Here is a 24,380-nt window from a genome sequence, read left to right as displayed (position 1 = left end):
TGTATAAAATTATTATCCTATTTTAATTTTCACCCTGTATATAAGCACACATAACCAACAACGTGTACAAGCGTCTATATATTTACGTGGGTGTTTGCACACAGATACAGTGGCATCAGCACATAAAACAATGAGGAAGGAGAAAATGAGAAACACAAGCCTGCTGAAATAGACATTGATTCATATTCTATTTCTGAAACTGTCACCATTAATCTTCACATTCATACAGACCACTATATCTGATGTGCTGGAATTATGGATTTCCTTTCCTTTTTTGAAGTTTCTCTGTGTTTAAGGCTTGTTTGAGTTTAGGCACAGCAATAATTGTTTAAAGTTACAAAAATATAATATTTCTTTTCTTGAAATACTTAATTTGATTGCTTGAAATCTCTCCTGGACGTGACCTCCAAATGTTTGCAATGCAGGCTACATTCTCTAAAGCATCAGTGTATTATCTGAGGATGTTTCATACCTGCATTTCAAAGGTTTACCTGCATTTTAACTAGGAAAACAAATATGTATTGTAATTTTGTACCACCATTAGAAGATATTTTGATGGACATTTCAGACTTCAAATATTTAGCTACAACCTTCATTAACTGCAGTTAGTTCATCATGTCAGAGTAAACATAAACTCAAGAAGTATGGTTAATTATTCTCATTACTGTACATTCTGTGTCTGAATCCTGATCATTAGAACTTCAACCCATTTTCAAAACCATCTCAGAAATAAACTGTTTGTACACCACCTGTTTCTAAAGACACAAACACAAAACCTGAAGAACCACCATGCAGAAACCCAATGAGGATAAATGAATGAATGAATGAATAAACAACAATAACAACAAAATCTTCCTTCAGACATATGTATCCTATTTATGGTTCTGTTTAATTTGTAAATTGCATACAGTACTTTGCTTAGTGCTAATGTGTCTATTTCTACAACAGAGTTCATGTGCGAATAGTTTTATTTTGAAAACGGGTTTTTAAATCTCATTGGCAATACGTATACAGTGCATGTGAGTTAAACTCATTGACTGCCAGACGCTTTCAGAGCGGAGAGCTCCCCAGTGCCAGAGATTTTGAGCATTTTCACTGAATTTTGAAGGCCCACCAAATATTCATTGTTTAGGCTACATAAACATTCTACATATCACCTGAAACTTTAGACTTTCTTCTTTCATTAGAAAAAAAAAGTTTGTTTCTAGCATTTTTGTGTGTTTAGTTATTGCCCGTAGAACACAGGGTGGTTTCAGCAAAAACGGCTGATTTTGACCAGAAAACGGAGATAATGACGTTTTACTGCAGAGAAGCAAATTCAAGGAAAACTTCAACGTTAAACTTTTGAAAATACTTTTACTTATTGAGACAATGAAAACAACATTAGAAAAAATATTTTTTGATGAACAAATTATTTTATAACAATTTTGAAAATTAGGCAAAACATAAAGTACATTAATTTCACTCTCAAGTGTCAGAACTATTTACAGGTGAGTGTATGTATGGGTGAGTGTGTGGGTGTGAGAGTGTGGGTGCGAGTGTGTGTAATCAGTAATATTTTTTTTGTGTGTGATATGAAGTGAAACATTCCCCTGCATGCAGGGGGACATGGCAGGATGTGCACCACAACTTTGTCTCACTCCGTTGGCCCCGCCGTGCACACACCCTGCACCTCCTCGCTGGCCTTGACTTTCTGCTGGTTGGCTGCATGTTTTCCAGCCGATGTTTTTTCAGCACGCCATCAAGCCGGCTCTCTGGGTCTGTCTGGTAGGGCGCCCGCTGTGTGCCTCCGTCTGCCTCGTCCCCAAACTCAGCCTCCACATCTTCAGCATCCTCATCCTCCTCTCTGACACGCCGTTTTGCCGTCCAGGACCTCACCACTCCGCAAATGAAGTCCAGATGACTTTTGCACTCACCTGGGTTCTTGGCTCGGTACAGGACGTAGGCGTTGAACATCGCTATTTGGAAGAGGTAGGCCACAAACTTTTTGGACCAGTTTAGTGACCGTCGGATGAAGGGGTAGTAAGCGATGTTCTGATCCAGCTTATCTACCCCATTCATGCAGGCGTTGTAAGCCACCACACACTCTGGCTTCAGCTGAGGGACTCTGGTTGCGTGTCCTTTCTTCCACACTTCCACCGTCTCCATCTTGTCTTGGTGACAGGACGTGACCATCTTCACAACTCGTTTGTCATGCCACGCGAGGACCATCACCTTCCCGTTGTGGCGGACGAGTCTCTCGCCTGTCAAGTCCGACTCCGTCACCTCAGTGACTATCTTCGGCTCACCACTATTTTTGCGGAGTGTTCCACAGACATTGGTCCTCTCTCCTACCAGACGCTCACAGAGAGAAACAGAGTTATAAAAAATGTCCATGAACAGTGTATGTCCATGACCCTGGAGGCGATCTAGCAGCTCAAACACAATGTCTGACAGGGTACTGCCCTCCCCTACATAAGGCTTCATGTTGAAGCAGTACCCTGTCGCAGAGTCACACAAAGTGTAGGACTTTATCCCATACTTTACGGGTTTTTGAGGGTTGTAGACCCTGAAGGAGAGGCGCCCCCGCATCATCCCCTCATCGATGCAGATGTTCCTGGCAGGTTGGTACAGCTCCTTGAATTTGTTCACAACGTAAGTCAACACTGGCCTCACCTTGTACATACGGTCAGTGGCATCTTGGTTTTTTTTATCATTATAATGCAGGAACCTCCATATCAGCTGAAACCTGTTCCTGGACATGGTCTGGGAAAAATAAGGGGTGGCATCTACCTCATTCACACTCCAGTACAGTTCCAGGCTTGGCTTCTTCACATAACCTGTGAGAAAGGTTAAGCCAAAAAATGTCTTTATTTCCTGGACTGAAACTGGTTTCCACACGTTCCTCCTGCTGTGTGGCAGACTGTCTGGGTGTGCCTCAAAGAACTGATGAGCATACAGGTTAGTCTGATCCACTATATGCCCCAGCAGCTCATCAGTGAGGAACAGCTCCAGGAAGTCAGCAGGCAGGCGTGAATCCAGCTCCGCTGCAGCGCCCCGGGGACCCCAGGTCTCGGTGAATGGGATCTGGAGAGGTTGCCAGCCATCTTCCAGCCACCCAGAATCCTGCCCACGACCTCTGCTTGATGCACGACCTAAAAATTAAATACATATACATATAAACCATTACCATAAAATAAACATTGCTGCAACCCAGATTACTTTACGCAGGACCAAATACTGCTTCACCTTTTTTTTAAAATAAATTACTTCCACTTCTAAATGTAATTATGCACACTGAGTTCTATCTCCAATCATTTATCTTTGTGGACCTATTATTATTTCAAACCACATCAGGTACCTTACCTCTTCCCAACTCAAAACACCCGTTTAGTGCTGATAATTCCACGGGATTATAAAAACAAATTCTATTAGGTAAGCAAATTCATTGTTGCAGTGCAAGGTGGAGATTTCTTTTACCTTATTTTTTACTGCCAACGGGAGTGGGACTTCTGCTGGACGTATGATCTGTGAATTTTATAAATATATTCATTCATCATGTCATCATCATAAAAATATGTATTTTTTATTAGATTGACGTCTATAGACGTCAGTAATTTGACCAGGCCAGCGAACTAGTTAACTAATCCCTTAAAATTGTCTCCTGTAATTTTCGTCAAAATAGATATAAGGAAAGGCTTGTTTCATAGGATTGTTGTATTTTAATGGACCAGCTGACTCCTTGTCAGGAAATCCCCCGCACGGGCTCGTCCGAGCTGTTCTCTAAATTTCTACTATGGTGAAGGTACGTCCCACCCTTCTCTTCCTGTGATTGGCTAGAAAATAGAAGTTGCCTTTGCTTGGTTGGCTAATGCCAGTCAGATAGGTTACAGCAAAATGGACATCCGTATAAGCCAATCATGTCAGTAGGGCTGGTCTCGCGGTCTCCAATGTAAACGTTCACACTGGTTTACACAATTGTACGCATGTGTGGAACCAACTAATGCAGTGCTGTTAACTTAAATTTTTCGTCGATACCCGTAAAGAAAACCAAACCGGAACACAACTGAATCTATAGCTATAAATAAATATTTGATTGGTTGTTAAATCTGAGGTCAAGACATATTTGTCGATCCAGCCCTCCTGTTTAAACGCTAAATAAGAAAACGACTCAGCGACACCGTTAGCACTGAAGCAATGATGTTGTAGCAGCTAGCTAACAGCGCTCTTCTGGCTGTGACTTCCTGGACAGGTGAGAGGATGTCATCCTGTTACACTGGATCTCTAAGTTCACAACATATTGCACAAAATGAAATCTAAGCAAGAAAGTAATACAATAACATGAAACATTAATGATACAGAAGGAAAATACATGTAAGGCTTTTACTTGTGACTAATTCTTTTTAACTTGCGTTGTAGAGTTTAAAAAGATTTAATAGCAATTGTGACTTTCCCCCTTAAGAATAAATGTGATACTGTAATACACATGCAATAATATTTTATAATATTAATATAATTCGGGTAAATTATTCTGTTAACCTTTCAAATGCATTAATTGCTTATTGTCTATGTGTTTATTTTATGCCAGGGTCTCCGGAAGACGACTTGTTGACCAGCTGCTGCAGTAGATCTCCCTCAATGGAGCGGACTGTCCTCCAACAGGGCCAGCTGTGTGGCTCCTGGGAGATGAAGGAGAGACTTGGAATGGGAAGCTTTGGGCATGTCTATCTGTTCCAGCACCTTGTGAGTTTTTCATCTTGACCTCTATGGCAAAGAAAACATGAGTTGCAGACATAGATGTGTCTTTCCTTGGTTTCATTTCCTGTCTGTGGGGACCAGGAGTCAGGAGAAAAGCTAGCTGTGAAACTTTGCCGTCTGGAGTCAAACTCCCAGATTAAAGACCGCTGGAGCAGAGAGATTCAGGTCATGAAGAAGTGAGAATAATTTATTTGATTGTGTTCCCACAAACAAACATTTTTTAAAAATGTCCCTGAACAATTGATTTCCTTTTCAAACCGCTGCTGTATCTTTGGTTCTTTTTGTTGTAGACTAAACCATGTGAACATAGTTAAGGCCAAAGAAGTTCCAGAAGTGATGAGCTCCATTGCTTTAAATGACTTGCCTATAATGGCAATGGAATACTGCTCAAGAGGAGTCCTACGCAAGGTATCAAGTGGGTATTTCACTAAAGACCCCAAATAACTGGTTGTCTTTTAGAACAGTGCACTAATAACATTTACATCTTATTTAGGTGTTGAATAAACCAGAGAATTGCTGCGGCCTGCAGGAGAGTGAAGTCCTCTTGTTGCTGAGTGACATCGGTAATGTGTTCCCCAACTCATCCATCCATCCATCCATCCATCCATCCATCTGTCAACCAACCAAACAACCAATCAACCAACCAACTTGTCTACAGCCACTTTTCTGGTTTGTGGGTCACTGGTGTTTATGGAGCCTATCCCAAATGATTATGGGCAAGAAGCGAGGGACTCTCCAGACTGATTGTGTTGCAGAGCCACATGAAAGACAACGACACTCACACACAAACGCCCACACCTATGAGTGATTTAGATGGATCAGTTCATGTAGGCTGCATGTGTTTGGAATTGGGAGGAAGATGGGGAATCCAGAGAGAGCTCACGCTGACATGGAGAGAACATAGAAACTCTGCACAGAAAGAACTTGAACCAGAACCTTCTTGCTGTGAGGCAACAGTGCTACCCACTGTGCCTCCCACCTCAAATTATATCTGAAAATATGCTAGTTGTATCATATTAATGCATAATGCATAAGGAAGTTCTTTATGATAATTATTTTTTGTTGTTTTGATTTTTTTTTACAAACATAGGTTCTGCTATCGAGTATCTCCATGAAAAAAAGATCATTCACAGAGACATAAAGCCAGAGAACATAGTTCTACAGGAGATTGATGGGAAGGTGAACCAATTTCCTTTTGTACATTATGTGCCTTCTGCTATTTCATTTATGGGTGTCTGTACCATTCTGTCTTAATGAACTTTGTGTTTTCTATCCATTTTCCTCAAGCTTGTCCACAAACTCACCGATCTTGGTAATGCAAAAGACTTGGAGCAGGGCAGTCTCTGTACATCCTTTGTTGGAACTCTCCAGTATCTGGTTTGTGTTGTACATCTACCATGTGTAGCTCTGTAACCACAGTTTTGTTCAAGTTCAACAGACAAGCACTGTTTTCTAATCTGTTCTTGTGTTCCAGGCTCCAGAGCTTTTTGAGAGCAAACCCTATACCGTGACTGTAGACTACTGGAGCTTTGGAACAGTAATCTTTGAATGCATTTGTGGCTTTCGGCCATTTTTACATCACATGCAGCCTGTCCAGTGGTGAGTCAGGAAGCAGCAATGTATTCCTCTTCTGTTTTCCTTCACTTATACATGATTTAAACAGCAATATGTGATACTGGAATATCATATACCAACATGATACTTTGTTAATAACGATACTAGCTACTAAATGTAATAACAGACTCACTGTTACTGGGTTCATAAACAATACAAATTTTTTTTGCATAACATACCTTTTTTCTATTAATGTAGTGATTGTGACTTCAGTAATGTTTATTAATCTGCCAGAAATAAAAAAAGTATACACGGATATTTTTTTACCTTAATGTTTGGATCTCATTTTCAAATTTTTTTAGCATGATTTTCAGTTCTGGTTACATGTTACTTTATAGGACAAGTAAAGTTAAGAACAAAGGTCCCAAAGACATTGTCGCTATGGAAGACATGAATGGAGACGTTCGATTCTCAACTCATCTCCCATATCCCAACAATCTCAGCAGGTTAAAACAAAAAACACGTTTTTCATATTTAACAATCCAACCTCTGTTATTCTGACGCGCGTGTGTGTGTGTGTGTGTGTGTGCGTGCGTGCGTGCGTGCGTGCGCGCTTTCACAGACCATTGCTTGAATCAGTTGAGTCTCTTCTGCATATGCTGTTACTGTGGGACCCTGCAGAACGAGGTGGAGGGCTCAATCCTGACACAAACAAACCGTGCTGCTACACAGTTCTCCAGAATATTCTCAACATGAAGGTGGCTTATGGAAACTTGTTTTATTGAAAACATTGATGTCGTCTTTATTTGTTCAAAATGAAAAGTTTTTCCGCTCATTTTGTGCCTGAATTATTTCCTTCCCGTTATGGTCTGGGACCTTATAGATTTTGTCTCTGTTCATCAAACAATTCACTTTTTTTTACTTTTTTTTGCAAAACAACCAAGTATTGATGTAATGATTTTTTCTGTTGAGGGATATTTTTGTCATTTGCTCTTTTTTTTGTTTCCATGGTCAAGTTGAACTTTGTAAGCATGGAAACTGCTTTCCTTGGCAAATTCTGTGAGGCATATTTGTGTCAGACCAGGGCATGGCTCAGCAAATGTGTAAATAAACCAAGTTTCAGTTACACATTTGCCATGTGGTGCAAAGGAGAGGGCTTCTGATATTTATGAAATTTTAAGTGCTTTTATGTGTTTTTTATGTCCTCATTATTAAGAGAGCTTAAAGGATCATCATGGTACATCTGTTTTTATGTAGCAGGAAGTAGGCTTTACTTCTTTTGAAAAACAGCTTTAGAATCATTGAAATTTCACTCATACTTTGCTGGGCCCTGAAGATGTGCATTTCATAATGGTTCTATAAATTTCCTAGTTTTTACAATATAGGTGTATTTGATTGTTTGGAATTTTCATGTCCATTTGTTCACACGGGGTCTAGCAGTGGAGTTTTTCCTATGGCAGGGGAATCTTTGGCTTTGGACATAAATTTTATGTTAATTTTGTAAGTGTAATGATATAAAATGCAGTTGAAGAGAATGTCAATTAACAGCAACAACTTAAACAAATTTTATGTGTTTTTTTTACATCCATGGTGAGGGATGGTCAGTATTTCATGCTTGTATCTCTAGGTGATTCACGTGTTGGACATGACGTCAGCCCAGCTACACTCATTGGTTTTGGGTGCCGAGGAGAGCTTACACTCCGTACAGCTTCGTCTGGAGACACACACGCAGACACACATCTCTCCGCTGAATCAAGAGCTTCTGCTGGAGACGGGAATCTCCCTCGACCCACGCAGACCACCGTCACACTTCCTCCCAGATGGACTAGTATGTCACAGCCACACAAACATATTTAATGTCAAACAGACCTGGCAGCAAGAACAAATACAGCACAGTATTTTCTGTTAGGCATCACGGTGTATTTTTTGACTTGTAACTGGAAATGGGATAATTGTAGGTTTCTGGAGGGGGGTTGTTTTGTTTTTTGGCTATGTTTTTGGTTTTATATGTAACAGTTTCTCTGGATTAAGCAACTAAGTTTTATTGTAATTATCGCCAAAGTTTTAACAAGTTATAACATATAGAATGAAGACTGTAGGAATAAATTAGATCCTAGTTTTTCTTGAACCAAAGTACTTTAATAAATTGGAGTTTTTATTGTCCAAGCACCTGACATTGACGGGAGTTTTTGTAGTTATCTGCATTTAGTACAGAGTGTAGCTTGCAAGTCAAACTAAAATACACACATGAATTATTTGCAATGGGGAGTTACACTTTTGCACTGGAGGACTCTTGTCATCCACAGTGATATTTGTTTTCTGCTTTCAGCGAGGCCAAGACAGCTCCACGGTTTTCCTGTTCGATAAGAGTCTGACCAAGTACGCCGGACCACTTACTGCCAGACCTCTGCCCGACAGTGTCAATTTTATAGGTGAGATACAGCATAAAACCACTATAGACTGAATTGTGAAATGATAAATAGAACTAAGCAAAATATTTTATTTACAGTTTTGAAAAGGATATTTTTAAATGAGACACTTCAGTGTGTTTTCTTGATCTGATATAATTAAAAAATTAATTAGAGTGAATTTTGTAAGGTGAATCAGCTGAGGGTCTGCTCAAAAGCAGAATTAAGTGAAATTTATCAATACAACAATGATTTTTAGGATATTTAATTTAATTTTTCATTTAATGTAATATACTGTTATAATCCCCAAAGGGAAATTAAGAACGCACACTAGTTTTTGTTAGTCAATCAAATCAAATCACATGTATATTAGTGTGTACAGACCACTGTAATACACACACCACACACAAGGGGGCCTGTAGGCAATTAGTAAAGGGGATGACACCTTGCTCAAGGGTGCCTCGGCAGTGCTCCAGAGGTGAGCTGACACCTCCCACTTTCAGCTCACCTCCGGGTATTTTTTTTTGGGCGGGAGTGGGAATCGAACCGCCGATCTTGAATCATGTGACGACCCGCTCTACCGCCCGCTTTACCACTGAGCCACTGCCGCCCCCTCAGTTAGGCCAAGACTGCTCCATGAAGACAGGTGAGATTATTGTTGTTGTTTGTTTAACATGTCAGTTGACACTTTTGGCATGAACTTTGTGTGTTCCAGTCAGAGAGACAAAGACACAGCTTCCACTGACTGCACTGAGAAAGGTGTGGGGTGAAGCAGTCAGTTACATCTGTGGACTGAAGGAGGATTACATTCGCCTGTACCAAGGACAGAGGGCTGCTATGTAAGTGCTCAGTTGTACACATGCGTACATACTTACATACATACAGTATAGACTGAAATGTCCTTTCCTTGTGTTTGTATCTGTGTAGACGGAGTCTGCTGCGTTACAACACCAATTTAACACGATACAAGAACATGTTGTTCTCTCAGTCACAGCAGCTTCAAGCCAAACTGGCATTTTTTAAGACCAGCATCCTTAATGATCTTGAGCAATACACCAAGCAGACGCAAACTGGCATCTGTAAGTAGATAGTCATTTCCTGTGGTGATATGTGTGTTTGTGATTACTGAAACCTCAAGTGTTTTTATTTAAAGCTTCAGAAAAATTGCTGAGGACCTGGCAGGAAAATGAAGAGAAGGCTGATGGGTTTATGAAGGTATGACCGTTCTTCTATTCATGGCAATTCAACACTGCTTGATTGTAGTTTTGTTGAAGAAGTATGTTCTCACGGTGTGTATTGCTGCAGGTTGCAGATGTGGGGTATCTGGATGAAGACATTGTGGCTGTACATTTTGAGATTGTGGAGTTGCAGAGGAGTCCATTTGCAAGGAGACAGGGGGATGTAATGGAACAGCTGTCAGTATCTAGACATATCCACACATAATCATATCCTCCTTTTCAAGGTCTTTAAACTGCAGCCATGTTCCCATATCCTGTGGTCATTCTGATACACAAGTTTTGGCTCCTGATGCGATTCACTGGATGTGAGACACTTTGTGTTGCTGTCTCTTTGCTGTTGTTTGGCAAGGAAACAGCATCTGGGACAGAATTTGGATCTAAATAGACAATGCTGGGAATTATACTTTTAATTTGATTAAGCTAAAGTGCTGAAGCTTCATATTAATTCAAGATAACTTATAATGAGTTTTGAATGGAAATGGGGTTTTTTTCACTTCAACTGAAAGAATGATTAAATGTTTTGATTCCAGTGTGTTTTGCAGTACAGCACACCATACAGTATATGGGCATCTTACTATTTTTTTTGTATGCTCATATTCATTCACTATTTTTTCAGTGAGGAAAAGGCCATAGAACTCTACAAGCAACTGAAAGCTAAATGCAAAAGTTAGTACACATCATTTATCATTTAAAGCTGTTTGTGCATAACTTTTTGTTTCTGGGCTCAGCTAATAATACTAGCTTTGGATACATGAAGTTTTATGACATACAATAATGTATTTCAGAGAAAATGTATAGAGGAAAACCAGAACAAGTCGCAGGAAGTCCAACTATTTAAATAATGCATTGGGAATAACAGAATGGCATGTATTGAATTGGATTTGTCAGATGATTGTGCATGGATGATCTCAGGTCCTGACCCTCCACATGGATACAGCGACAGCTCCAACATGGTGAAGACCATACTTCAAACAGTTCAGAACCAAGACAGAGTGCTGAAGGACTTGTACTCTCACCTGAGGTAATTTGTCCATTGGTACATTATGTGCAGTCACGTCACAGTTCAAAATATCTGAGATATCATTTAACTGTTTCCTGCATGTGTATTTTTTCCCTTTTTTTCCTGTAGCACAATTCAGGTTTGCAAGCGTCGCATCATCAATTTGTTCCCTAAGTTGGAGACAGCGGTAGGGAACATAAAAACTGCAGAGGCAGCAGTGATGCAGATGCAGATGAAGCGACAGAAAGAGTTCTGGTATCTTCTCAAGATTGCCTGTGTGAGTGTCTAACAAACAAGTCCTGGTTTAAGATCTTGAATCTTTAGAATAAGTTGTTAAATGTACATCAAATAATGCTGTTCCAAATGTAGTTGCTGCTTGTGTGTTTAGGCCCAGACGAATTCTCCATCACAGTCACTTTCGCTGCAGCCCTCTGTTAGGTAAGAGCTGTATAACCCGCACACTCTACTAAAGTAGATATGTCTGATTGTTTTATCCATGATTCAAAATGTGAGTTTTAATCTCCACTGTGCAGCATAGGTTGAATGATCTCCCAAAACCAGCAACTGAGATGTTCAGAAATCTCAAAACTCACAAAAGTCACCTAATACATGTCTAAGTTCGGTGGCTAATAGAAGTATAACTCATTTTCAGATGTGTAGTAGCTCTGTTGCAAACAAAGGAGAAAGTTGCCACAAAGTTTTATTTCTTTTTCATCTTTCAGTGAGACAGTTCAACAATTACTGGATGAGAATCAGCGTTATCTGAGTCAGTTAACTTCTCTGCTCCAAGACACAGCCCTGGAGATGGACTATAGTGTTACGGTATGGTGTGCAGCTGTGAGCTGGTGTGTTCATGCTAATTCTTGAGCTAACAACTTGCTGTTTCGAGTTTTTCTTTGTCATGGAAAAACCTGTCTGTAAAATAACCTGAGTAAATTCTATGAGTTACCACTAGGGTTGGGCATCAAGAACTGGTGGTTCTGGCTTTATTTTGCGCTGAACATTGCAGCGTTGTAAATAGCAATGTCTGTACCTGACGCATTCCTTCAAAGAAAGGATGAGGATACAATGCGAACATGACTGAATGCCTTGTCTGCAAGGTGTACAAATCGTGGAGTGTACAGTGGTGGCCTCGCCCTGCCTCACCCTTTGCAGTTAACTCGGAGACAACATCTAGCAGCACCTTGTTACATTTGGTGAAGTGAAACTTAAACCATGTTTATCATATTCTCTACTGCTAACACATCATACCCAACAAGAATTGCTGTAAACGTCTATATGTTTACAACGTCTGTATACTGCTAAAACGAGCAATTTTTTGTTTTCTGAGGTAGTGGCAGTGATCCAAAAACAAATATGCTGAATGAATGAACACATCTCTCGTCACAACAATGTAAGCCACATTTTTTAACAATTGGTATTGAATTTTTGAATGGTAACATCTTACATATATTCATACCCCAGCAACATCATGAGTATTAAAATTGTGAGTGAAAGTAGGGCATTTAAACCAATATTTTTTACAAAAGTCTGTAGCAATAAAAATGGCACAAGTAAAGACCTTCCTGCTGGTTAATTACATCATCTACTTGTTGTGAAAAGTGTTGAAAAGGGAAACACCTTGGAACATTTTGTTAGTTTTTGTCTTAGTTCTTTTCTTCTATCTGGGAAACCTTGTGCAGTTAATGTATATAGTCAGGTTTTTAAACATTGCATCAGCTCACGTCTTATTACATCAAATAATTAACATGATAGTTAAATAGACTGTCTTGTGTGAGTGTTTGTGTTTAATTCTGTCTTCTGTGTGTATTTAAACATACCCCTAAATGAGCCACTTTTAGGAACCATCAAGGACCGGAAAGCAGAAGCAGAAGTGGAAACAAAATCAGAATCTTTAAAATCCAAATGATGCTCAGCCCTAGTTGCTACTACACTCAAAAATCAATTTATTGTTTGCCATGTCCTGCCATGAATTTCATCCTTCCATTACATCATCTTTTATTTCCAGAGGATAACCAATTTATTCATTTATTAATTTTCGTGCTTATTTATTTGCTTACAAACGTATACAGTATACATCTCCCACCAACTAAAGACGTGTGACTATAACTATAATCGCCTCTTTGATGTCGGTGTTCAGGGTAAAACAATTGAGAATTGCATGAAAACGTTCAATGTGTAGCAGATAGAACAAGGTTAATAGTTCAGTATTAACATGTCTGTTCTTTTTCCAGGAACAGGACTGGAGCTGGACTCGGTACGAAACTGTGAAAGCCCAACCTCAGAAGCTATAGAAATTGACCAGACTTACAGTTATGAGTCAAAAATACATACTGTACACAAGTGCCTTATCAGAGTAACACTATCTGAAAGGTTTTTGATTCCATTCTGTGCCATTTACATACTGTAAGACTGTGTAAATCATGATATAGCTATCTATTTATGTTTTAACTTAAATGTACATTTTTAAAAATCATTTCCAACTGTAACCTAGACTTATTTATTTTATGGAGTTATAATAACTAGAGAAAATTATGACTGCTGATAAACTAGCAAACTATGCATGACTGAATGTGAATAAATTATATTCATGTATGACACACACACAGCGTTTGTCTTGACTCAACACTCACATGTCCGACCGCACCTGAAGGGGGCCCAGGAAAAGCGAGAGCGAAATTTGTGGGAGGAGGCAGAGGAAGAGAAGGCGGGGCTCCGTGAAGGGGCTGGGTACTGGAAATTACAACCACGGGAGACACTGTTCCGAACTGAGGTAATTTCACCTACTACAGGCAAGCAGTTTATATTTAAACACTATACATTGATCTTTTCAGCGCAGCTTAAGACGAGTGAACTCGTTTGATTTTCCATGAAAGACTACTGTGTTAATTTTAGCATTAGAAAAACTGACAGTGTCTTGAGTTCTGAACCCACACGGTAATTACGTTCAGTAGCTAGCTAACCAGTCCAGCTAAGCTAAGTCAACATTACTAAGCATTTGGTGTGTCAGAGTTCGCCCTCTGTGAAGTGAGAAATGAAGACATTTTGTTGTTTATATTGACAAAGACATAGTTTTAATGCGAACGTTTCTGTACGTGTTGAGAGAGAAATTACTTGCTGCTTCTCTCATGCAATTCAACAAGCTAATCGTACAGGTTAGCTCTGTTTAACGTTGACATTTTGGCTAACGTTTCAAACAAGCGTCTTGATTGTGAATCGTCATGTAACGTGATGATAGTGACTGCTTATTTATGAATTGTCGAAGTGGTCACATTTGTATTAAAACTTGCCGTCACATTGCCTATAAATATATATGCTGTTGAAGTGAACGCCTTAAATAACTGAGTCGCGTCAAAGCTTTTTAAAAGATGCATCTGTCTGTCACAACCCGGACTAGACAAAAACAGTAGTTTGGCTCTGCTAATAGACATGTTAACTCCTCTTCATCTTAATCACCAGCCGTTTCGATCAGTCGTTTATTTTCAGTAGAACAGCACTTACAGTAAAGCATTTTATTTCACATAATTATGAAATTTTGTCCACTCCATTTGAGAACATACTTCTTATTAGAAACACATGTAAGTCATGTAATACTACTAATCATCCTCCAAAGTCTTGATCAACACACAAGAACAGTTTCAGTGCCGCTAACATCTAGTGACTGTAGACAGCACTGCTGCTGACAATTACAGATGCGGTCTGACTATAGTTTCTACTCTGCCCTGACGATAGTATGTTGTATAAATACTGCAATATGTTGGTGGTTTTCTCTGCCTTTAGGTGAGTGTCAGTGAGGATGACGATGCCGCATGTTGGGGCAGTATTTGCTGCTATAGCAGGAGTGATGGCCATCATGTTGCACTCCTCCATTCACAAGATAGAGGAGGGACATCTTGCTGTGTACTACAGGTATCACTACAGTGACCCTTGTTATTTATGATAGAGATAGATATGTGTATAGCAGAAATCTGAACTACTCATACGCACTGCAGACTTTTTTGATAAAAGAGAGAAATAAGATATCATTGCAATAATGGCCTTTTAGTAAGAATGTATTACTCTTATATCACTTCAAGATTTTTCAGTCACAATCTGTGCATGGTCTGGCAGGCAGTTGTGTTTCTACAAATTAAAGAAATATAATGTGTGTAACTGAATTTTAAAAAATCCCTTAGGGGATTCATAAAGTTGATTTAATCCTTCATCTTAACCTTAAAAACAAATGAATAAAATTGAATGTAAAGCATCTGTACTTTAATTGTTGGCAGTGGTTGGGAGATGGACAAAATAACTTGATCACCTTGAATTACTGTTACTACATGGATTTTTTTTTCCAGAGGTGGGGCATTGTTGATGTCTCCCAATGGTCCTGGATATCACATCATGCTGCCTTTTATTACCACCTACAGATCAGTGCAGGTAAACTTACTTTTATGTCTCAAACATTTTGTCAGAAACATGTCTCATTTAATAGTCAACCAGCTGGTGCTGCCCAGTGCTACTGTCTATGTGCATGCAAATATAGATGCTGCAGCATACTGCCTGTTTGCTATATTTTACTTTAAGTGCTTGCTGTGGCACTAAATATGCTTAGGATAATGTACTGGTATCCTACATTATTGTTCTCTATTACAATTGAAAGTTAAGAAAACTTATTTGCTGACATTGATACATTGGTCTTGCAACAATTGGCAAGGTCACTGTATAATACTAATTTTTATGTTGTAAACTCTATTTGATCTTTTTTTATATATATATCCCAGCTAGCTAAGAGCAGCATAACCACTACTTTCTCATAAAGAAAGTGACTTCTACAATCTACTCTTTAACTTAAAAGCCATTGAAATTATTTTCCAATGCTGGTTATCTTTTATTTTTTAAGATGTGCCTTTATAAATATATGATTAAGAATTTTATGCAGTTTAATGGCCAAAAGCTGAATGTGTGATTCAACATTAACCAAAAACTATATAAAATGATCCAAAATCAATTCCACTAACGTCTCTGCTTTCAACTGCATGCCACAGTCAAGCCTACGAGTTGTCATCATGTTACCAGAGTTAAAACCTAACTCATGCCATTTCACTGGTCATGAATAAACTTTCATGTTTAGCAATAGGGTTGTAGTTCATGCATGATTGATGTATTGTGCCTGTGCTTTTATTATAGAGCCAGGTCTTCTGAAACCAGGCATGCCCAATTTTCTCAGTTTGCCCAAACAAATTATATCAATGATAATGATGCATGTTGAAATCAAACAAATTTTAAAATAGTCCTTATTATTTACAGATCAATTTTAAATGTTTGTCTTGCAGACAACGCTCCAAACTGATGAGATTAAGAATGTGCCTTGTGGAACAAGGTAGGACTAATCTTATTCCCTGAACTTACTGAATAATCAATTACTTTGTGAAATTTATATATATTAACAGACTTTGCTTTTTACATTCGGCTTCAAAGCAGTGATGTATTGTAATTGTCTGTGTTTGTGTGTTTGTTCGTCCTTTTGTATGCCCACAAAATGTCTTTGCAAGCATTGCAGATAGAAAGATGAATCAAAAAGCACATTACTCAGGCGGCAAAGGGGATGAAATGTTGACCTTGACCTTGAGAAAACTAGGTCAAGGTCAAATTTCAGCTTTTGCACACTCAGGAACCAGATAAGATAGAGAGATGAATAAGACCAGTGTGAATAAGACCATAGATCAAAGCTAGTGCTTTGATCTACCTATGCACTAGCTTTGATCTATGGTTTTACACTGGCCTTCTCCATATGCACTAGTCTATGCACTAGTCAGGTACTACTTTCAGGGTACCCTGACCTACCCTGAAAGTAGGTCAGGTTAAGTCCCGGGATGCTGCAGTCTCTGACCTTGTTTTCTTTTGTTTCAGTGGTGGTGTAATGATCTATTTTGACAGGATTGAAGTTGTTAACATGTTGGTCCCTACAGCAGGTATATCTTTCACTTCCCAGCATTGCAAAAGTTCCTTATTCTGTTGACTCATTAACCATTTGTTCCTTCCTTTTTTTCAGTGGTGGACATTGTCAGAAACTACACAGCTGATTATGACAAAACACTAATTTTCAACAAGATTCACCATGAACTAAATCAGTTCTGCAGTGTGCACACCCTACAGGAGGTGTACATTGAGTTATTTGGTGAGTACACTTTTTTTGCGGATTGTAAGCAACTAACATAGTGAAAATCGAATTGCTTTCCTTCCCCGAGACTTTACAAAGTCAAATTTTACAATACTCAGAAGGATTGTATTTATTATTTTTTGTTCATCACGTGTTGTGTATTTAAACAGCTGCTGTATGTTGTCTTCCAGATATAATAGATGAGAATTTGAAGACAGCATTGCAGAAAGATCTTAATGTTATGGCGCCTGGACTTACAATACAGGTATTTAGACACCCATCTTCATTAATTGATCAGAAGAGGGGCATGGGAAGATGGCGCACTGGGTATCAAGTCAGACTAACATAAATAATTTTGCTTTCTCAAGGCTCCCACATACTAATTATTAATCATTATTAGTTATTAATTAATTATGGAGAATCAGACTGAAGCTGGACACATACGTACTGGTACAAACTGGGCCTACAGTATTGCTTCAGAGCCTAAGCATTCACTGTACATGCTGTGACTGTGTTGTACAACCCTCAAGAACTGATTGGTCAACTTTGCCACTCCTAATCTTGTACTATCCTGGTTGAGATATTTCAGATCTCAGTGCTCTTCTTTCTTACTAACTCCCATGTGTATCATACTTTCTGTAGTTTAATGAGACAGGGTAAAATGTAATGCCTCTGGATGATATTGTGTCTAAATACTGAGGCTAAAATGATGGATTTTGCAACAAAGATCTGAAAGTATAGCAGAAGAGTTGTTGTTCCAGCTTGAAATTCTGACTTTCTGTTAACAAGTTTTCTGCTTCAATTTATTTTGTCTCCCTTTTCTTCCATCCTGGCTGTTGCAATACGCTGATAAAGGCAGTTCGTGTCACTAAGCCAAAAATTCCAGAGTCTATAAGGAGGAACTTTGAATTCATGTGAGTTTGGAAATCTGTTCTAACCAGCAAATGCCTTTACATTCTCCTGTTTCTTACCCACCAAGATCAAATATGAGCACACATATTCATGATGTGAATTTGTGCGTAGGGAAGCAGAAAAGACTCGTCTGTTGATAACATCTCAAACTCAGAAGGTTGTTGAAAAGGAAGCAGAGACTGAACGGAAAAAGGCTATTATTGGTAAATGTGATGGTGTTTTACTATAAATCAGAGTGATAGCATTGTATTTGCATGACCATCATTAAAAATGTAGGATTTTCTCTTTAACTTGCTTTAACTCTTCTATTAACTCCCACCTCCTGTACAGTAGATAAAGATGATGCTTTTATATCCCATAGAGGCTCAGAAATTGGCCCAGGTTGCAGAGATCCACTTCCAACAGAAGGTGATGGAGAAGGAAACAGAGAAGAGGATCTCTGAAATAGAGGGTGGGCAGCAGTGCTTTTAACTCTCTTCTGTGAGCTTCATTTGTGTGCAGCGTTTTCTGATGAACTTTGCTGTGTGTTCATCTTTTTGTTTTAGATGCTGCCTTCATGGCAAGGGAAAAGGCCAAGGCTGATGCAGAGTATTACACTGCTTCCAAGTTTGCTGAAGCAAACAGGGTAAACAATATTATCATTGGCATGCATGCACTATTTTATGTAATGACAATAAAATAATTTGATAAAATAATGTGTTGCAGTACAGTAATCCCTCGTGCATTCGCCACATCACAAATTTTTAGTAGGTAGTCACGTGATATCGTATGCGCATTCTAATGGCTGACAGCATCCGGAAGTGCGCTGCGTTCTGAGACTCGTGGAATGCAGCGAACGTCCGTGTATTAAAGAAACACTTTAAATAGTGTGGGGAAAGGTAATACAGATAGAGGGTGGTTTAATATCACTATGGGAGGATTAATAAATGTTTAAATTACCGTAAATAATAAAATAAATAATTTGTCGCTATATCGCAGAATTTCATTATTTGTGGGTGGTTCCTGGAACACATCAACTGCGAGTAACGAGGGATCACTGTAGTTCTAAAATAACCACAATGAATAAAGTAATCTAAGAACGATATAAAAGATTCACATGAGGATTATAGTGAACAAATAACAAAGGTTCCCTGTACTTTTATAATGTAACACAGAGTGAAGTAATTCCATATTGAAATCATCCAAGAAATGCAACAGCAGATCCAGATTGTGTTTGCATAGATGTTACATTGATTTTTCTCAGTCAATCACATATGCCCAATCTATGTTCTCTGTCATATTTCAGTATATTCTGTACAATGTGGTGAGAGGAAATATAGAAGACAGGACAGTGGGCCGACCCGTCTGTTTTGTTACTGTTAGAACACTGACAGCTAATTCTTAGGCTGTGGAATTTTAAATGAACAGGTTATGTTGGGCTTGGTCACTAATCTGTGTGAGGTGTTATTGTGTAGTGGATGAACAGACGCATGATGCAGCAGAAAAACATGTAGTGCTTTCACATATATAGGTAGCAATGCTTCGGTTCACATGGTTATCATTTTATTTGCTACTTTGATGAAACATTACATTTTGTTCCTCTCCAAAGTCTCATATTGAGCTAAAGGTTACTGTAATTTGCCTTGAATTCACTGTGAAGTAGTGGGTGACGGTTAAAAAGATGATTTAAAGAATTGAGTATTTTTTGCAGATAGAATGATTGCATTTTCTCTAAATATTGTTATTTATGGCAAAGTCACGGTTCACTTTTTTCTTTAAGATGGAAAAAAAATGTCAGGTCCAGCATTGCTGCTTTCAACCATTCTGTCATTTACGTAAAAGAAATCCACTTTACCTGCAGCGCTAGCATCTTTGATCAACTTCGACTCATGAGGGACAGTATGTTCAACATGTGGTCAAACTCTTTAATGATACTTAAAGTTAACAGTTTTAGCTGATGTGCTGGTGCCAACTGATCCCTTATAAAGTTTCTGCTCTTCTTTGAAATTAAATTTATATTCGCAAGCTTAGCTGCTGTACTGGGAAAACATAGTTAATTATGAAACTGTGTGTTCACTGATTCTGGAACCAAAATGCTGATATGTGAGACAACAGCAATGTTACATGTACTGTATGTATTGAAACCCCAGTGTGGTTTTTGCAGTATTGTCACAAGAAATGATTATGATCCAGCCCTAAGCCAACCCTAACATATTGATATCTTTCTCTGTCTTTGCAGCTGAAGTTAACTCCAGAATACTTGGAACTGATGAAGTACCAAGCCATTTCAGCAAATAGTAAGATCTACTTTGGCCAAGACATCCCTAACATGTTTTTTGAGGGAAGCAACATGCCGCAAAAGTCTGTGCGCTCTTTTGACCAGCCAGACTTTTTGAAAGAGAAGCTAGATCGACAGTGAGTTCAGAGGTCAGCCTCTTGACAGGACAGGAGAAGTTGATGGAAACATGTCTGGTCGGTGAGGTAGAGAGTACTGAACTGAGCATGATGGGTGGGATAACTTTCCAGCTAGCGTGGTGAATTACACAGATGAGTCTTAAATCTAAATGGCAAATAAAGGGTGGAAAAATTAAAAGCAGAACTCAGAAGTTTGGGAGGGAAAGGTTTTTTTTTTCCCTGCCACTCTTTGGAAAAAGACAAATTTAGGAAAGAGAATGCCGCCATAGTTGAAAATTGAGCATAATAAATGCAAATGCCTGAGGGCGACAGCAAGTCGTCGCCCTAATTTACATGTGCTTGCAACCACTGTGGTGTTTAAATTTGCTGTTAGAGTTGCATTCACTTTTTGTTTGTATGCAAGAGGAGGGACTTGTGATTAAAATTTCTATGATTTTTGAAAATAAACTTCTGGTTTAGGTGAACTGGATTCTTTACAGGTGACACTAATTAAAAGTAGGACGGTTTGTATGCGTATTTAATGGCAGTTGATCATCTTTGTGTTTTACGCAAAATCCCTAGTTGGCACTTGGCTCAACAGGTTGAACAGGGCTGTTGAATTCTCCTTGTGGGTAAACTCAAAGGTTAGCAGGTTATTCTGCATTTGGGATATTTGACATCTGATCTTCAGTTGTTCACCTCCCACATGAGAAATGAGCCCAGAATGTTGATTGAATGATTGTCGAGCGCTAACAGTACATTTTTAACAAAGCCTGCACAAAGTTCAAGACCGTCCTTCAGCTGTGCAGGTCTCGTCATGTGGTCACAATTTGCATCGGTAAAGTAGTTTCAGGTTGGCAGTAACATTTGTTTTCAGCTACTGTACGTTGATGATAGTTTCCTGTCAAGCTGCACAGAGACTTGTTGCGGCGTTTACTGTGAAGCCAGTTCAGATAATTCCTGCTAAGAGAATATGATTGTCTCCTCTAAAAGCTCACCTTACACTGTTAATACAGTTGTAATAATATAGCAGTTTTGTAATAATGCCACAGGAGGAGGATATGATTTACATGTGGAAACTTTTGTTTATACAGACGATTACTCAAAACTCTGCCAATTTTTTTTGTGAAACAGCTTTTAGTTTTCATACAAAAGGTTGCTAAAGAATTTCTCAGGAAACTAACTTTAATTTTAATAAAAAAGCTGTACAATGTCAAAAGAGCTACAGTACTCTTTAATATTGGCTTAAGTGGGGATGCAACGGTATGAAATTTTGACGTCAGAAAATACTTTAGTGTGACGGTATCATTGTATTCCATTTGCTGTTACCAATATTTGTATTTGCAAGTATTACTAGTTGTATTAGCCAGTGATCCACAAAGAAATTAAGCTGGAGAAAATGGAGAAAATGTTTTCTGTTGCACATTATATGATTCACATTTTGATGGAAACTAAACCATTAATAAGCAAATGTTCCTGCTATCATAAGCATTAAATTGACACAGTAGTGTGAATACCATGATACCGTTAACTGTCACAACCCTTAGGAAATGTAAAACAATAATTATTTTAGGGTAGTTTGGCCTTTGAATTGTCTTGAAAAGAAATAGAATCAGTCTTTGTTTCCTGGAAATATTAATGGCGACCCTTCTCACTCACACCATGTTTTTACGGCATGTATCTGTCACATAGAATAATATGAAAGTCAAAATAATACAAAGAACTCCTCTGCACTTTGTCATCTGTAACATTTTCCAGTAAAACACCTAATGTAATTTAACCCCTGATTAGTTTTGTGATTCGGTACTACACAATTAAAAAAAAAAAAAAAATTTTTAAAGAAGAATGTTAATGGGCTCAACCAGGATGCAAGTTGGTGCTACTATTGATTGTGTTTCAGCTTTTGCCAACCTTTTTGTCTAAAAAATATGGAAATACTGCAACGATTCAGAAGTCCAGCCTTAAGTAATAATGGGCTACTCCAAACCTACAGATTCAGTGAGTCTTGAAAAATAAAATATTCCTTTTGAACTAAAATGTGAGATTTCTTAATAGCTTGAATGAAGCAGTGCACTCTGCAGCCTCGTTCAAGAATCCAGACAAGAAAGTCAGGAGTAACAGTGACACTACTTGTGTTTGGAGGATGTTGTGATGTTTACTTGACCTCTGAAGGGTGTGTGAAAAGCATTTGCTTTGGTGGTGGGTTCAAATAAAAATGCAAAAGAGGGTTATCAATCACTAATGAAAATGATTTTTTGTCAATATTTTGTACAATCTGTGAAATTCAAACATTGTCTCCTTGTTTTAAAAAGTTTATATGCAAAAAATGTTTTCGAGCTGGACAATGTTCTTATATAAAATAAAGCCTATTTTGGTACTTCCCTTCTCTGTGTGCTGGTTTGTGTGTACATGGTGCAGTTCACTTGAATACCAACAGGGGGAGAGCTACCACCTTGTTAGATGGAAAAAAGTTCTGGCTAAAGACCAGCACCCAAACATTTTTGTTACAGGTCAAATTATGGGCTCAAACATGGGTTTATAAGACAGTGAGCATGAAAAGAGGTGTATAGAGAACTTTAGGTTGTGCAGCAGAACTAAAATCAATTCTGAAATTCCTCAAAGATATAAAATATATATATGAGAGCCCCTTTTTAAAGAAAACAGCCGTATTCACATTATGTGAGACATTTGCACGTCTTAAAATTTGGATGAGCTAAAGTTTCTATTGATGAGATATATTTGTGTTCTCACAGTATTTCAATTTTTTAGAACTTCAGGAAACAAGTCATACGATGTCCATGTGTTGACCAGTCACTTATTTGGTCATTATAGCAACACAAGGATGATTCATGAACATCTAGCTAACATACATACACTATCAGTCACAGAGTTCCCTGTTGTTCTGTCTCACTCTCACATAATGTGTGGTAAACATGACAAAAACAGGAGATGTATTAAGTTTGTCCATCCCAAGAGTCTGACCTCGACTTCTGCCCTAAGAGAGGCCTGTTGGGCTGTTTGTAGAGGCTATCCAGGAGGCATTCCAAGTAAGTTTGTGTGTGTATGTGTGCACACACGAGTCGTGTCTGGATGACTAGATGAGGGATAGCTCCTCTAATGACCTCTCAGCCCTTACAGAGATCTCTGGTATCCTTTCACAGCCAAATCATAAATCTTTCTGAGGGAGGATGTTTAGTTTTAGTCCAGACACAGATCAGTATCTTTTTCTTTTCTTGGGATTTGTGACAAAAGCATATTCATGAGCATAAAGTCAGTCATATATTTGACTGAAAAGCGTTGTACTGTATGCCCATTTCTCTGCTCATAATAACCATAATAACAGGTAACCTGATTTGGGGTTTTTGGAGCACATCAGCCTTTAACCACAGGAAAACAAGTCCAGTGTCAGAGTCACTTTTTCCTGGATGAACCAGAGACAAGCCTCTTTCCTTCCTTTTGTCCATCATCCTAATGGCCAGCGTGATCCCCCTAGCCTTGACTCTTTGCTGGATCTATCCCTCCCCAGATATTCAGTGCTGTGGATCTGTGAGAGTAGGGCTATAAATCCAGCAATGTGATACTGAATATGATTCATCAGTGCCATCATCAACAGCCTCTCTGTTCAGCAGCTTGCTCTTACATTCCTAACCTGTGTGTGTGTGTGTGTGTGTGTGTGTGTGTGTGTGTGTGTGTGTGTGTGTGTGTGTGTGTGTGTGTGTGTGTGTGTGTGTGTGTGTGTTGGGTGCAACGCTCATACAAAGACAATTATCTAATTGTCAGCACTTTTCCCTGTTTTACTAGTGATTTGGTGCCCCTTGTTTTTAAAGGTATAAATTTGCCTTTATCAGTTATGTTTCAATCAACCTGTTTGTGCTTTGTTCATGTTTATTCTCCTGTTGTTAATTATCACTGGGCCTTTGAAGGAGCGCTCATAAGGAGTCCTGCTCAGCCTGTGAAAACACCAGCATTATGGTTATAGTGTCTCTGAAGGGAGCTCTGTTCTGGGAAAGTAACCC

The 24,380-nt window shown here is 38.7% G+C and overlaps 3 protein-coding genes across 6 annotated transcripts; 2 read left to right on the top strand and 1 right to left on the bottom strand.

Annotated features, from left to right (window-relative positions):
- Positions 1-701: 701 nt before the first annotated feature.
- Positions 702-4,246, bottom strand: LOC137604092 (piggyBac transposable element-derived protein 4-like). The gene is made up of 3 exons (XM_068328026.1): positions 4,201-4,246; positions 1,666-3,134; positions 702-755 (listed from the first exon to the last, which is right to left on the bottom strand). Exons 1-3 carry the CDS (start codon positions 4,244-4,246, stop codon positions 702-704), a joined length of 1,569 nt encoding a protein of 522 aa, XP_068184127.1.
- LOC137603383 (inhibitor of nuclear factor kappa-B kinase subunit alpha-like) lies at positions 3,961-13,539 on the top strand. 3 transcript variants are annotated; one of them, XM_068326774.1, is made up of 22 exons: positions 3,961-4,231; positions 4,568-4,722; positions 4,819-4,913; positions 5,028-5,145; positions 5,231-5,300; positions 5,828-5,916; positions 6,025-6,114; positions 6,212-6,336; positions 6,690-6,797; positions 6,914-7,049; positions 7,919-8,119; positions 8,621-8,723; positions 9,415-9,538; positions 9,627-9,778; positions 9,853-9,914; positions 10,005-10,114; positions 10,554-10,603; positions 10,850-10,958; positions 11,067-11,214; positions 11,326-11,375; positions 11,660-11,759; positions 13,172-13,539. In XM_068326774.1, exons 2-22 carry the CDS (start codon positions 4,618-4,620, stop codon positions 13,229-13,231), a joined length of 2,205 nt encoding a protein of 734 aa, XP_068182875.1. In that variant the 5' UTR covers positions 3,961-4,231; positions 4,568-4,617; the 3' UTR covers positions 13,232-13,539. The 3 variants fall into 3 exon arrangements, with proteins under 3 accessions (XP_068182875.1, XP_068182876.1, XP_068182877.1); XM_068326775.1 differs by lacking the exons at positions 3,961-4,231; positions 4,568-4,722; positions 4,819-4,913 and having other exon boundaries at positions 5,028-5,152; positions 5,231-5,406; XM_068326776.1 differs by lacking the exons at positions 3,961-4,231; positions 4,568-4,722; positions 4,819-4,913 and having other exon boundaries at positions 5,068-5,145; positions 5,231-5,406.
- A 44-nt stretch (positions 13,540-13,583) lies between these two features.
- erlin1 (ER lipid raft associated 1) lies at positions 13,584-22,746 on the top strand. 2 transcript variants are annotated; one of them, XM_068326778.1, is made up of 12 exons: positions 13,584-13,710; positions 14,718-14,846; positions 15,275-15,356; positions 16,253-16,299; positions 16,830-16,891; positions 16,972-17,097; positions 17,271-17,344; positions 17,935-17,993; positions 18,103-18,194; positions 18,353-18,442; positions 18,537-18,616; positions 20,210-22,746. In XM_068326778.1, the coding sequence occupies exons 2-12, from the start codon at positions 14,734-14,736 to the stop codon at positions 20,387-20,389; spliced, it is 1,005 nt and encodes a 334-aa protein (XP_068182879.1). In that variant the 5' UTR covers positions 13,584-13,710; positions 14,718-14,733; the 3' UTR covers positions 20,390-22,746. The 2 variants fall into 2 exon arrangements, with proteins under 2 accessions (XP_068182879.1, XP_068182878.1); XM_068326777.1 differs by having other exon boundaries at positions 13,654-13,729.
- Positions 22,747-24,380: the final 1,634 nt, after the last annotated feature.

Source organism: Antennarius striatus, chromosome 11 (genome assembly GCF_040054535.1).
Source record: "Antennarius striatus isolate MH-2024 chromosome 11, ASM4005453v1, whole genome shotgun sequence".
In the NCBI taxonomy this organism is placed as follows: Eukaryota; Metazoa; Chordata; class Actinopteri; order Lophiiformes; family Antennariidae; genus Antennarius; species Antennarius striatus.
The sequence above is the reverse complement of the archived record's forward strand: the minus strand, read 5'-3'. Positions and strand labels throughout refer to the sequence as shown.